This window comes from Equus przewalskii, chromosome 7 (assembly GCF_037783145.1).
Source record: "Equus przewalskii isolate Varuska chromosome 7, EquPr2, whole genome shotgun sequence".
NCBI classification, from domain to species: Eukaryota; Metazoa; Chordata; class Mammalia; order Perissodactyla; family Equidae; genus Equus; species Equus przewalskii.
Window position 1 is genome coordinate 30,663,441 of NC_091837.1, and position 13,816 is coordinate 30,677,256.

At 59.4% G+C, this 13,816-nt stretch overlaps 1 protein-coding gene across 3 annotated transcripts in view; it reads right to left on the reverse strand.

The window, feature by feature from the left end:
• Positions 1-13,562, reverse strand: part of GALNT9 (polypeptide N-acetylgalactosaminyltransferase 9) — a 98,345-nt gene extending 84,783 nt beyond the window's left edge. For all 3 annotated transcript variants that reach the window (XR_011541908.1, XR_011541909.1, XM_070627352.1), the window contains exon 1: positions 12,914-13,562. Coding sequence is in view for 1 of the 3 variants with exons in the window: in XM_070627352.1 (XP_070483453.1) it covers positions 12,914-13,154 (241 nt within the window). In the remaining 2 variants the exon portion in view is untranslated. The remainder of the gene's footprint in view (positions 1-12,913) is intronic.
• Between the last annotated feature and the right edge of the window lie 254 nt (positions 13,563-13,816).

The window sequence follows — 13,816 nt, forward strand, 5'->3', positions numbered from 1 at the left end:
CTCCTGGCCCCGGAGGAGCTGTCCGCGGTGCTGGCCAGGCCCCGCCGCCCTGGAGGGGCAGGGTCTCATCCCCTCCCCCACTCCATGGGGTGCTCCAGAGTCTCCTCCTCCCTCCCTACAAGGAGAGAACTCCCCACTCCGCTGGAGGAGGCCCATCCACATCCACGCTGCCCTTTTCCCACCTTAGAAGTAACACCCTCTGCCAGCCCCACCTCCCTCCCAGGACCGACCCTCATCTCTCCCTCCTTTATGTCTCTGGTTCTCAGCTGGCGGGGGAGGTGCCCCAGGCGACATCGGGCAACATGTGGAGACACTTGTGGTTGTCACAACTGGCATCTGGTGGGTGAAGGTCAGGGATGCTGCTCAACTTCCCACACTGCCCAGGACAGCCCCACCACAGAGGATGACCCAGCCCCAAGTGTCGCCAGGTCAGCAGGCCTGCCTTACAGCTGAGCCCGGTGCTGCTGTCTCTAACTGCTCGTCGCCCCTGCCCTCTACCTAACTGACCTCATGCAGCTCACCTCCCGCTGCTGAGCCAGCTGTCAGTCTTCAGTCCTCAGTGCCTCATCAGAGCCCTTGGCAGCACTGGTCCCCTTGGTTTCTGGGATGAGACACTGGCCTGCCTCGCTTACCCACAGCTGTTCCTTCTCATTTCCCAGGATCCTGCTGTCCCGGGTCCCAGGCCTGGCCGATCTCCTCTCTTCATCTACACTCGCTGCCTGGTCCAAGGAGGATCATAAAGCCTTGTGGTTTTCAACAACTGTGTGCAGACACTCCTGCTATGGGCTGAACTGTCCTAAAATTCAGGTGTTGAAGCCCTAATCCCAATGCGACTGTATCTGGACAGGGGCATGGGGAGGTCGTTAAGGTTAACTGAGGTCGTCAGAGGGGCCCTAATCGGATAGGACTTTGGAGGCCCTGGGGATGAGCGCACAGAGACAGGCCATCTGCAAGCCAGGAAGAGCGTTCCCACCAGAAACCAGCCCTGCTGGCAGCTTGGTCTCAGACTTCCAGCCTCCAGAACTGCGAGACAGTGAATTTCCGATGTTTAAGCTGCCCGACCTGTGGTGCTTTGTTACGGCCAAACGAGCCGACTAATGCAGCCCAGAATGTGCATTCCCAGCACCCCCTCCTGGATGCTTAGGGGCACTCTGCTCAGGACCCCGGCACCAGCGGGGCGTGGGCTCTCTCCCTAGACCCCTGCCTGTCACAGCCCCTCCCTCAATTTCAGTCTTCACTTACAAGTCACAAGTCCTTCCTGAGGCCGCCCCTGGGCACCTGGAGAAGATGCCGGGCCCCCACACACTCCACCCTCCCTGCTTGATTTTGCTCCCGAACATCGACCACCACCCAGCAGTCTGTGCAGTCTGCTTACCGTCGTCGGAAGAATAGCGTCTCCCTAGGACATTCACATCCCAGTCCCAGAACCTGGGCAGATGTCAGGTTCCGTGGCAAAGAGAATTAAGCTCACTAATCAGCTGACGGTGAGATGGGAGAGGAGTCTGGGTTATACAGGTGGCCCCATGTAATCATCAGAGTCCTTAAAAGTGGAAGAGGGAGGCGCAGAGGAGAGAGAGGAAGGCGTGCCCGCGGAGGAAAGGCACACGGGGTGGACGCTGCTGGATTCAAAGATGGAGGACAGGCCACACGCCAAGGACACCGGTGCCTGAAAACCTGGAAAAGGCAAGAAAACAGATTCTCCCCTGCAGCCTCCGAAGGGAGTCAGCCCTGAGGTCATTTGGATTTCGGCCCCGAGAGACCTGGGTCAGACTTCTGACCCCAGAACTGTGGGAGAATTCATTCGTGTTGTTTGAAGCCACTCGGTTTGTGGAAACCCCTTCCAGCGGCCACGGGAAATTAAATCTGTTTTTCTTCCTGTCTCCCCTCTCCTCCGTGGACACAGGAACCGTTGGAGGGAGACGGTACACTTCTCGGTGGCTGTGTCCTTGGCATCTTTAGCTCCGCCTGGGCCACAGGGGCACTCAGCCCAATGCAGCCCAGAATGTGCATTCCCAGCACCCCCTCCTGGATGCTTAGGGCCGTCCTCCCTCACTCAGGGCACTCTGCTCAGGACCCCGGCACCAGCGGGGTGTGGGCTCTCTCCCTAGACCCCTGCCTGTCTACCCCTGAGTGTTTGCTGAGAGAGTGAAGGACAAGCTGACTTCAGCCCAGGGGGCGCAGCGGGCCAGGACTCCCCCGGAGACGTGACAAAGGACCGAATGAGTAACCAGGGCTTGGCCCCTGGGTGGAACCCTGTGGGGTGACTGACGGCACCGTGTTGTCCCGGGGGACACAGCTGTGTCTGACTTTTGGGTAGGTTTTGAACAAAGCACTTTATAGCCTTCAGGGGAATACTCTGAAGGTGGACGTATTCTTGGAGATTCAAGTTTAATACCGTGAAAAAAAATTGTTTGTGTTTATGTGAAAAAGAGTTGGGTTTTCATTTCTGGCTCTTCATCTACACAGATGTCCCAGTCGGAAGTCATGCGGCCCCTGTGGCGTCCCAGCCTACTGGTCACCAAATGCTGAGGTGCCCACCACACGTAACAACAAGACCCCCGCATGACCAGAAGAAGCCGGGATGGCGCCACCTCTGGAGCATCACTCAGGGCGGACGCCAGGCCGAGGGGTCACTGCCAGTGTCTCCACTGAGACTCCGGAGCCAACGCTGGACCCTCCCTCAGGGCCCTCACGGTGGGGGAGGCGGGGCTGCGGGGGGTCACGGGGAGGACCTGGCCTCAATGTCTCAAGGGGGGTCACCCTCCACAGGGCCCAAGAGATGCCAGCAGGCCTGGAAGAAGGCATTTATCACAAAACTCTAGATGTGCGTTGCATTCTCGGACCACACCGCCTGCGAGAACCAATATTTCTGCAGACTCCATTATCTTCTTGTGAGCAGCACAATCGCAATGCACACCAGCGTTAGAGTTAGGAACTTGTCATATACAAACATCTAAAACAGACAAGATCCTGGCAAGCCAGCTTTGAGATTTTTTTCTGTTTTTTAATATACCTGGAAGCTCACCAACCAGCCGTGGCCTGAACCCGTCCCACCCTCCCAGAGTCCCCGTACAGGCGAGTCAGCCCACACGACTAGGACCAGCCCGTCCCAGCTGCCTGTCCCGCACCAGCCCTGTGTCCAGCTCTGGGCAGGCCGCCCCTCCGCCCTGCAGCCAAGACCCACTTCCGACCAGAGCAGGGAACCCAAGGAGGGAGGAGGGCCGCTCGGGGCCGCTCGGGGCCACTGGCCGGGGGTGAGGACTCATCGCAGCCCTGGCGCCTCGTGGAGCTCATTATTTCTCTGGCACACTGCCAGGGCCTGGGACTGCATTTTAAGGAACGATTGTACTTGGCTTACTTCCTTAAAAATAAAGCGCCAACAGCAGAGGCTTCTGAACAGGCCTCTCTGGGCGGGACCTGAGGGGCCAGGCCAGGCGAGAGTGTGCAGGATGCGAACCTGACCCAGGGGGAGAGGCGGGGCGGGGCACGCAGGGAGGCGGCCCAGAGGCCAATGCCTGCTGCCTCCTTTCAGGGCCTGGAGGCAGGGCCACTAGGAGCTACTGGCCCCTCGTTCCCTAGTCTTTTGGGTCCAGCCCCCAGTCCCTGGACCTCAGGCCTCCAGGGAAACACATTTGACATCCAATCAGTGCAAGAACACGCATATGGCATTCACACGTGCTTGAACTCTTGCAAGGACAGCTAGCTTTGAGATCACGAGGGAGCCTGGAAGTGCAGGCGCCTGGTGCCCAGACCTCCGCGGGTGGGTCCCAGGGTTAGACTGTCACCCATCCCCACACTGTTCGAGCACTAGCTACGTGGAGCTTCCAGCCTACAGCGGTCACCGTGGGGCCTGCCCACTTCCGACCAGCTGGCAGGCTCGATCCTGCTGGGCATCCACACTCTCCTACGCAGCCGTGGGGGCGGACCCACAGCCTCTCCCCAGCCCCGCTCTACCCAGCTCCAGCCTGAGCGCAGCTCGAGGGGCTTCTGGCCTCTAACAGGTCTGCGGGCAGCAGGCCTCGTTCACCTGCCACATAGTCTCATCCACACATGTCGCCGGAACAGCGGGAGCCTCTCCCTGGGGGAAGGAGGGCAGAAACAGAGCCTGAGTCTCTGCTGGCGCCCCAGACCCAGCGACTCACCCCGTGACCTGCTGTGCGACACGCTGTCTATTGCTGGGCCAGGCAGTTTAGTTTCTTGGCCCGTTCTTTACTTGTTAGCTTTTCCTTCAAGCCTCTATCCTGATATGCACACGTGCCCGCATGTGCCAGCATCACACACTCACCGAATGTCACCTGGCGAGCCTCCCAGCTGAGCAGCGTGAGAGGACACATGTCCAGTCTGGGCCTCAGCGTCTACTTCCTCGATTTCTATGGACACCTGTCTCTGCCCCGTTCTCAGTGTCCTGTGGTTTAGATGAGGCTGACTCTGCTCCAGCACCCGGGGTCAAATAAAGCTGATGCTCCCAAGCGTGGGGAGACAGGAAGGGGCGGTCTGGCTCCCAGATGTGCCATGGGCCGGCCCCATCTGGTCTCCCCTTCATCCCTCCTGCGGCCCCGCAGACCACTCCATTCACATTACTCAGCAGTTTCCTTAAATTGACTCACTTTTTAAATTAAAGGAATTTGCTTTTTAAATATATGATACATTGCAACCAAGAACGGGAGGCCTGCACCCTTTGTCCAAAATATCAATCAACAGAGGCTGAAAACAGCGTGTGGTTATTAAAGCCTCTGGATGCGTCGCAGCCTGGGGACGGCTCAGTCACGTTGTAAAGGGAGACGGCGGTTTAGGGCACGTGAGAGGCATGCCGGCCTCAAGTCGGGACTGTCTTCTCGGTGCGATCAAAAGGCCAACGGGGGATGGACAAGGGACAGGTCCTGGAGTGGCCCCCAACAGCCGGCAGGACCTGCACTTTGTCCATTGTGCCGGAACGGTGACGACCCCCCACTCAGGTTGACTCCTTTCACCCATCAAGGCTGCTCTGAGGTTGGTGCTCTCACCATCCCCACTACACAGATGAGGAAACTGAGGCTCAGAGACAGTGAGTGACTTTCCTGAGCCGGTGGACCGTCAAGCTCTCAATGGAAGGCAGGGGTCTCCCCAGGTGATTTGCCCCCAGGCACACTAGGTCATGTCTGGACGTTTCTTGTGCCACGGCGTGGGGACTTCTGGCATCTAGAGGGTGGAGGCCCCGGATGCTGCTCGACATCTTATCAACATCCTGCAATGCACGTGGCAGGAATGATCTGGCACAGACGTCAACTTCAGTCTACTGAGAATCCCCAACTGAGGGCCCACGTCAGATCACAGGTGGGGTCACAGGCAGAGTGCACACAGGGTCATCCCTCAGGATGCTGGGGACATCATGGGGTCCTGGCTCAGCAGCAGTGCTGTGCTCCAGGATCTCACTGGTCCCGCAGACCCAAGTGGAATCATGGATGTGCTTTAAACCCAGCCGGCTGGACAAGAGGCAGGTGGTTCCAGGCGCTCCTGGGATCAGAGCATTCACGCTGTCGCTCCCCCACCCACGAGTGCACCCCAGTCCCTCCAGGGCCCCTGAAGCTGAGGGAAGCGAGTGGCCCTGCCTGCCTCCCCAACGCCACCTCGCACGCACTCCTCCATCACCCTCTCCACTCACAGCCAGCCTCTCGGGTCCCACGTGGGGCCTTTGCACCCCTGTGCTCTCCCTGGACGCCCTTCCCAGGTCCCCTCACAGCTGCTCCTTCTCGTCCTTCCCGTCTCGGTCATCAGAGAGGAGCTCCCTCCCGACCACCTCCAGTCAGTGTCCCGGGGCGCCGGGACAAGCACCAACCACAGCGGCCCAAACAACATCCCTTGTCCTCGCGGGGTCTGTGCCGGAGTCTGAGCCCCGCGTCAGGGCGGCTCTCCCTCTCGAGGCTGCAGGAAGGGCCCCTCCTCCCTCGTCCAGCTCCTGGTGATGCCGGCTCATTGGAGACCCTTGGCTTGTAGGTGCACCCCCATCTCTGCCCATCTTCACGTGGCTTCTCCGCCGTCTGTATCTCCCTTCTTACAAGGACGCCGTTGTCCTCATAGGTCGTTGGATTTAGGCCCACACGGCTCCAGGATGACTTCTTCTCCATCAGGTGCAACTGCAAAGACCCTATTTCCAAGTAAGGTCACATCCTGAGGTTCCGGGAGGACAGGAATTTGGGGGGATGCTACTCAACCCCGTAGGGCACCTGCAGTCTTACCTCCTTCACCCCCATCGCTCTCCACCACTCTGTCTTTTATTGAGTTTATCTCTGCCTGAAATTGCCTTATTTGTGCTACTCGTCCATCACCTGACTTCTCCCCAGGGACGTCAGCCCAGAGAGGCAGGGACTGCTGTCTCCTTCATCCTGTGTCCTGATTCCACATCAGGACCACGGCAGGTGCCCACTAAACGTGTGGATAAGTGGGACTTCACCTTCACTCAAGGAGCGGAGACCTTCAGTGTCAGGAGTCGGGCCTGAAGAGCGAGTTCCTGCGCATGGAGGCCCTGGCCTCACGGGTGGGGGAGACGGGTGTTTGCTACAGGAGACAGCCTCCCCTCCTCTCTCCCGACTCCTGTCGCCTCCTCTTTACAATGTGTCCTCTCCTGTTCCCAGATGTCGCAGGACGTCCCGGGGAAGTGGACCAGGGTTTGTGTGGCCTGGGGTGGCCTGTGGGTGTGAGCCGCCCGCCCTGCACCTCCTGGAGGATGGGCTGGTCCTACTTCTGTGCTGAGAGATAATGCAGCTCCTGAGAACCTTCTTGACAGCCCAGCAAATGAGTTTCTCCTTCCTGTGAATGGCAACTGTGGGGGGTGGAGGGCCGTCAGATGCACAGGACACCAGTGGTCACCATGCTGGGTGGCTGGGAAGCCTACCCCAATCTCTGCCCTCCTGGGGGAGCTCCTGGAGGGGAAGCTGGAGTCACAACTCAGTCTCTGGGCCACCTCGCCTCTCTCTCCATCAGCACCCGCTACCTTTCCTTCCAGGTATCTGTGCTTTTCCAGAGTAGAGCGGAGAAGGGACGGAGCTGATCGCAAGACTCAGAGCCCATCCTGGGCTGTCTCCAGTGGGGCGTTGGGTACAGAGAGGTATAGACGCTTAATTTGTTGAGCTTCCAGCCGATGAAGGATAAACTGTCCTTTCAGGAAACAGAGCCGAGCTCTTGAAATATGCAGATTGCTGAGCTGAACTGTAAATGTGATCACTTAGCCCTTTCACCCGAGTCGGGATCATGGCCGCATGAATTATTCCTAGAAGCGTGGCGGCTGGCCTGCAGATGTGAGTCTCGGATGCAGCCCGCCCATGAGGTCCACGCCCCCCAGGCAATCAAAGGAAGGGAGTGGATCGCAGGGCGAAGCTTGGTAGCGTCTCATCTTCCCCAACGCAAAGGTCCAGGTCTGCACACGCTCACCTCCGTGTCGGGAAGTGGCCTCAGCTGTTCTGGCTCCTCGGTGCACCCCATGGAGGAGGAACACAGGCAAAGAAGAGAGAGCAGCCAGAACCGAAGGCTCTGAATCCTCTGCGAGTGCACACATAGCGGGCGGGGCGGGCGGGAAGGCAGCCCCTGCACACAGCCTGCTGCCCTGCAGGGCGTCGGGTGGGGCGGGAGCACGAACTATTTTTCCACTTTTCGCAGTAAATCAGCCTCAGTGGGGGAGCTGTGAAACAGACGCAGGGGCGAAAGGCCAGCCGATCAATGACCCGGGGGAAATGGCCAACCAATTAAATGCTGCGGCCATTTGGAAGCCAGACCTGCCAGGAACTGTGATTAAATCTCAAGCAAACTGCGGGCATTTTCCCGGCTACGACGACTTTGACTGTTGCAATCAGGACATTGTGACTCGAAGCACATTCGGGGGTGAAGATGACCAACTCGAGCTGGAAGGGCCCCTGGAACCAGCAGGAGCTGGCGCTGGAGCGAGACTCACAGAGGAGTAGGGAATGCTTCCCGGCGGCCCGCATGCCCTAACAAGGGGCCTGTTAAAGTGTTTCCAAAATGGAGCTGCTTATGCTTAAAAGAAGCTGGGAGACCCCCCTCGGGAAACCAGCACCTCCCACGCACACAGGGGTTGCAGGGTTGGGTGGGCTGGGACAGGGGCCCTGTGCAGTGGGGAGTGTTCCAACGGGGACAGCAGGTCCTCCCCGGCCCCGGAAACCTTCAATGCTCAGACTCCCAGCCACCCTTCCCTCAGGACACTCCTCTGCTCCCACTGTCTGTTTTTCTCCTCCCTTCATCATTTACACGGTGCTGACGGGCACCCACCTTGTGCCCGGGGTACGGGCACGCCCGCTGTCCTCATGCAGCTTGTGTTCTCATGTCACGTTGGAAACCCCGAGCGAGCCCACGGCCTGCCGCCCATGGCGGGTGGGGGATCTTTGGACAGGCTCCCTCAGATTCAGCCGCTCCGCTGTGGCATCTGCCTATTGGTAAAGCCAGCACCGTGGGAAGACCGCCCACCGAGACACTCGTCCTCTGTGGCCTGAGGGGCCGCACCAGCGTCATTTAATGACCAGGCGTTCGCCCCGCATCCCCTTTCTCACCTCCCTGGGGCCTCTCTGTCGAGTTCAAGCAGGATTTTTATTATTAAAACTCACTGTGCTTAGGCTACTAGGAGGATTTTGGCTTCCTGATCTGAAATCCGGGACTGCACTCCAGTGGATGCGCCCTTTGTCAACCCGACAATCCACTTCCCACTCCTCACAGCCCTTCCTCAGTCCCCGACCGTACTGTCCCCTCAGGCCACTGCTCTGCTGCAGACCTGGGCTGCCCAAGGCCTGGGGCCAGAATCCTGGAGGAACAGCCTGAGGATAGGATTTTTGGCAGAAAATGGACACAGTGTTAAACCATTGACTCAGACATAGTCCCTTTTAAAGTCTGTCTCAATCAGCTGATTTCCTCAAGGAGAAAGCCTTGTTTCGTGCTAGTATACCCCCTACACACGCCCTTTTAACAAAGGGAGACAGGCCTTGGGCTCAGAGCCTCTGGTGACAGAGAGGTCTTGCTGGAATTAAATAGCACGATTTTGTTTTCGTTGTGTCCATTTGCATAGTCACCTCCTACTTATGGGTATGGTGGAGATTTGCAATTGCCTTTTAAAATAAATTTATTTTAAGCAAAAACGATCGTTTCAAGAAAGATCCACTCATTCACTCATTCGACTAATATTTGTGGGGCGCCAACCTCTGTGCAAGGAACCACCCTATGCTCTGGGGATTAGAGCCAAGAACAAGACAGACAGACATTCCATCCTCAGATGAAAAACAGGGCAGGGGTCACACACAAATGTGGTAAAAACAGTGCCAGTCGTATGTGAGTTTCAAGAGAGCGTTGTTGTACGCGAGTTGGAGAGAGAGGGGAGTGGCGAGCACTGTCTCCCCGAGATGGGCCGGTGGCCGTCCCAGCCCGGGGGTCTCTGGCCGTGGCCTGGTAGACCACAGTTGGACCTTCTGATATTCAAACTTAAACTTTTAAGAATGGCAGGAAGGCAGATCATTCCGAAGCAAGTACCACTTTCAGTGCTGCCTCCACTAACTTTCTAAACAACCTCGGCGGGTCGTGGTGTCTCGGGGCTGTCAGCTGTTCCGTGCGTAGGACGGACCCACCGCTGTGACCTCTAACTGTATCGGGCACTGGAGAGACTTGGGCTGGGGTAGGTCAATCTAGAGGGACCTGAGGCGCGTGTGCTCTGAATTTTAGAAATTACCTCCCTCAAAAGTAGCCAACCAGCCCAAACCGAAACCTCACCCTCCCACCCCAAGCTCCATCTCAGAGTCACGGCTCCTAAGGGTCAAAAGAGCGTGCCCGAGGCAGGGAAAGAGAGGCGGCCGGTCAGGCCAGACGCTGCTCCGAGTTGGTGCGGGTCGCACTCACCGAGGGAGGCCCTGTTAGTGGTGATTACCTGCCCCTGGTTAACACCCACAACTGGCACGCAGAGCCACATGCTTTGACCTTGCAGAGGTCAACATCAAATCCTAGAAGCAAACCCTGGAAGCTCCCGGAGCTCAGGAGGAGTCTCCCCCTTCCCACTGCCAGGGATTTGCCCATTTTCTTGCAGAGCAGACAAGCGAACGGGGACATTTCTGTCCCTTTTCCTTCTCATGGAGCTTAGAGAGACACATCCAGCGTTCTGAGCCCTGCCGAGCCGCTGCGCACGCAGAACCACGGATGCTGCGCTCCATGTACAATTGGAACACTCAGAAGGATGATTTCTGCCTATAAACGTTTTTTCTTGCTTTGAGCACTGAGTTTAGAAGCAAACTCTCATGCACATATAAGATGGGACTGCACTGCGTTTCCTTAGAGAATATTTTCTCCTGGGTCCTGTGAATTTAACAGGTCTTTGCTGAGGTCAATAAGGCATCCCAAACAAAGGTCACTGGACCAGCCAAAGACAGGGCATGGGGAGAAATGGGAGAAGGTCCTGCTTCTGGCCTTCACTCCCTGGGGACGTCCTTCCCCTCCCACCAGCTCCCTCCAGCCTGGAGAAGAGCTCCAGGAAGCAGCCAAGGCAGCGGACATACAAGTGACAAATCCACTTTGTTCTGGGTTTCTCCTCCTCCTCTAAACTCGGCTGGATTGGTGTGGGGTGGGAACTCCCAGGAGTCCATTTCGAATTTCTTGGACCTGAAGCAGAGCAGACAGTGAAGGAAGCGGTGGCTCCCCTCCTTCGGGAGGTGCTCTCCTTGCTGTTGCTCAGCCGCCCTTAACACGGGGAGTCAATCTGCGCCAGCTCAGAGGGCTAAGGACAGCTCTCAAATGGCTTCTCGTGAACAAATGTCAACCCCACTCCTGGACTGTGCCCTCCTTAGGGACCAACCTCGGATGTGGGTTGGATTGGGGCTCCCTTGTCATTTCCAGGAACAAACTGTGAATGCCTCTGGGGTGAGGCACCGTGCTAGGCCCATGGCCTGAGGGAGGGTGTAACACGGCCTCGTCAGCACAGAGTGAGGGGGGAGGGAGACAGAGACACAGAGACACAGAAAGAGGCAGACACACAGAGACACGGAGAGATACAAACAGAAGGAGAGAGACAGAGAGAGGGAGAGGCGGGGGCAGCTGGAGGAAGGGGTGGGCAGAAGAAGGAGACAGGCAAACGGAGGAGGAGGAGGAGATTCAGTGAGGAGGAAGGAGAAAAGATTTGAAAGAACAAAAGAGAAGAGTAAGAGGGATGGGGATAGGAGGAGGAAAAGAGAGGAGGGAAGGAGGGAGAAGCCAGGACAGGAGAGAGGCTGGGGGGCTGAGGGGGATGCCCCACTTTCCCAGAACACTTCCTCATCTCCCATCAGTGTTGGGAAAGTCGCTGGAAGGTCCTGGCTTTTCTGCCACTGGGAACCCCGGCTCCTCCTCGCCGGATGGTGAGGGGGGAACATGGCTCTCAGGGCTGAGCTGGCCGTCACGAAGTTACACAACCCGACGTGCTGCCAATGTTTTTATATAATCCTCCAGTTCTCCCCATAAAACAGACCATAATGCCCTGACAAATACACTCCAGTAAAGCTCTGCTATTACCAGGCATGCCGCCCGCCAGGAGACGAATCACACGGCGGAATGGCCGAGTGGTGGTAGAACTAAACTTTCCTCCCCTTGCGGCTTCAGCTGAATGGGGGAGATCAGAGAAGCCACAGAGCCCGTCAGGAACGCTCGGGAGGAAAACCAGGAGTCCTGGGGGTGGCAGGAGAGCACTTGGGAAGTCAGAGGATGCTCTGCTCTCCGAGCAGGTGGGCGGGCGAGGCTGCGGACGGTTCCGCACCCCATTGTTGCCAATCCTTGGGGTTTCAGCTGCTGCTGAGAGGCAGATGGGCCCCCTGAAGGAAACCCCGAGAACACCTTGCGTCAGGCAGGGCAGCACGCAGACCCAGCCCCGGCTGTGCAGCCGGCTCCAGACGCCTCCTCCCGGAGCCTGTTACTGACGCTTCCTGAGGAGTTTGCTGGGGTTGCCAGTGCAGAAACCAGAATAGCACAGAACAGAAGGGAAAAGCCCGGTAATGAGGTAAACACACAAACTTTCCCTTCCTCCTCGTCCTCGGCAGAGCGAACCGAAAAGCGGCAGTCGCTCCTTCCCTTCCGCTGCACCCCGAACTGGGAAAGACTCCTTGCACCAGCGGCTGCCATTGGCCCTGACCCTCCGTGACCCTCCGTGACCCTCAGGGGTGGCCCACACCTCACACAAGGAGCCCACTACCAGCATCCAAGGACTCTGGGCTCCCAGGCGGCACAGCCCAGGGTCCAACTGGGTAACTGACACCTGCCAAGCCCCGCTAGACCCTGACTCTGTCCATCCACCAGTCACGGCTCACAGCCTCGAGCTTGTTCCACATCAGCACTTCCTGAGCGAGCCCTGAGCTTCCCCAGGACTGGAGGCTGCACAGGCCCTGTGGTCACAGGGGCACCTTCCCCACCAGCGGTAAAGAGCCCCGTGTCAGCACCCTCTGAAGGGCAGCCCCACCTCGGCTCTCGCTTCAAGGAGGGAGGGGAGTGAGTCCAGGCGAGCCCTGACGCCCCCAGCTCCTGGGAAAGCACGGCATGCCCCTCACTTGGACCAGGGCTCTGCCTGCCCTTGGCGCGTGCCACAGAACCTCCAATTTAGAAGTTCTCTCGAGTCCTCTTGGGGAACAAGTTGACATCATTTTGTGTGGGCAGGGGGTCCTCAGGTGTCCACTGGGTGACTGAATTAACCAATGGTCACCCAGGCCCACGCCCTCTGCTGACAGGAGCCCTCTCTCCTGTCTGCCTCCTATCGATGCCTCTCCAAGTAACAGGAGTTCCATCCCAGGCCCAGTGACCGACAGGCGCCTGGGATCAACGTGGGTTCCAGCAGCTGGGACACAGGGCAGTGTCCAGAGCATAGGGACAATCCTCCTCCCACCGGCCCTCTGCCCAGCCCCTTTGTCCTGAGTGGGACACTGGCTCGGCTCACCATTCAGCTGGTTGTAGACCACCTCCTCTAGGTGGTCCAGGCGCTGCAGGATGGCTTCGCGGTCCACCAGTGCGCCCACCTTGGCCTGCCGGCTGCGCACACGGCGGTCGGCGCTGCGCACAATCTGCACCAGCCCCTCCGAGCGGTCCTGCAGGCGGCAGTACACGGAGAAGAGGATGATGCCCACGAACACCAGGATGTTGACCGTCAGCAAAGTTTTGATCTTCCTGGCCACCGCCATGAACGCGGCTGGCAGCTGGGGGCTGCCTCACCCGCGGGGCATCCCCGTGCGCCCTGGGGCAGCAGGAGCCTCCGCCCGGCCCGCCGCTTCGGGGACCATGAGCCAGCCCGGCTCCCCGCGGGGCCACGGGGGTGCCGGTGGGGGTCTGCGGGCGGGGTCTGAGGGCGGGGTCTGCGGCCGGGAGCTGTCCCTTCAGCACCACCCGCGCCCGCTCAGCGCGCCCCGCCGCCGCCCGGGGTCCCCGCGCGCAGGAGCTGCCCGGGGCCGCGGGCGCAGGGGGCAGCTGGCATCCTCCGCAGAGGGGCGCGGCCCGGTCTTGGGGGGGCGGCAGGAGCGGGCCTGGGGGCCGGGAGAGGCGAGGGAGGCGCGGGCCGGGCGGGCGCTCGGGCTGGCGTGCGGCTCCTGCCCGCCCCGCAGCCACCGCGCCGGTGCGGAGTGACGCGGCCGCCCGGCCCATCAGCATGCACGCGGGGCCTCGGCGCGCTCCCGCCCGCCCCACCGGGACCGCCCCACCCACCCCACCGCGGGGCGCAGGGTCCCGCGCTCCCGGAGCCCCGAGCCTGGCCGGCCCGGCGGGCGGGGCGGGACAGGGCCGCGCGCTCTGGGGACCCAGACCAAGGGCATCCAGGCGGGCGCGGCGGGGCGGAGCGCGCGGGCCTTCC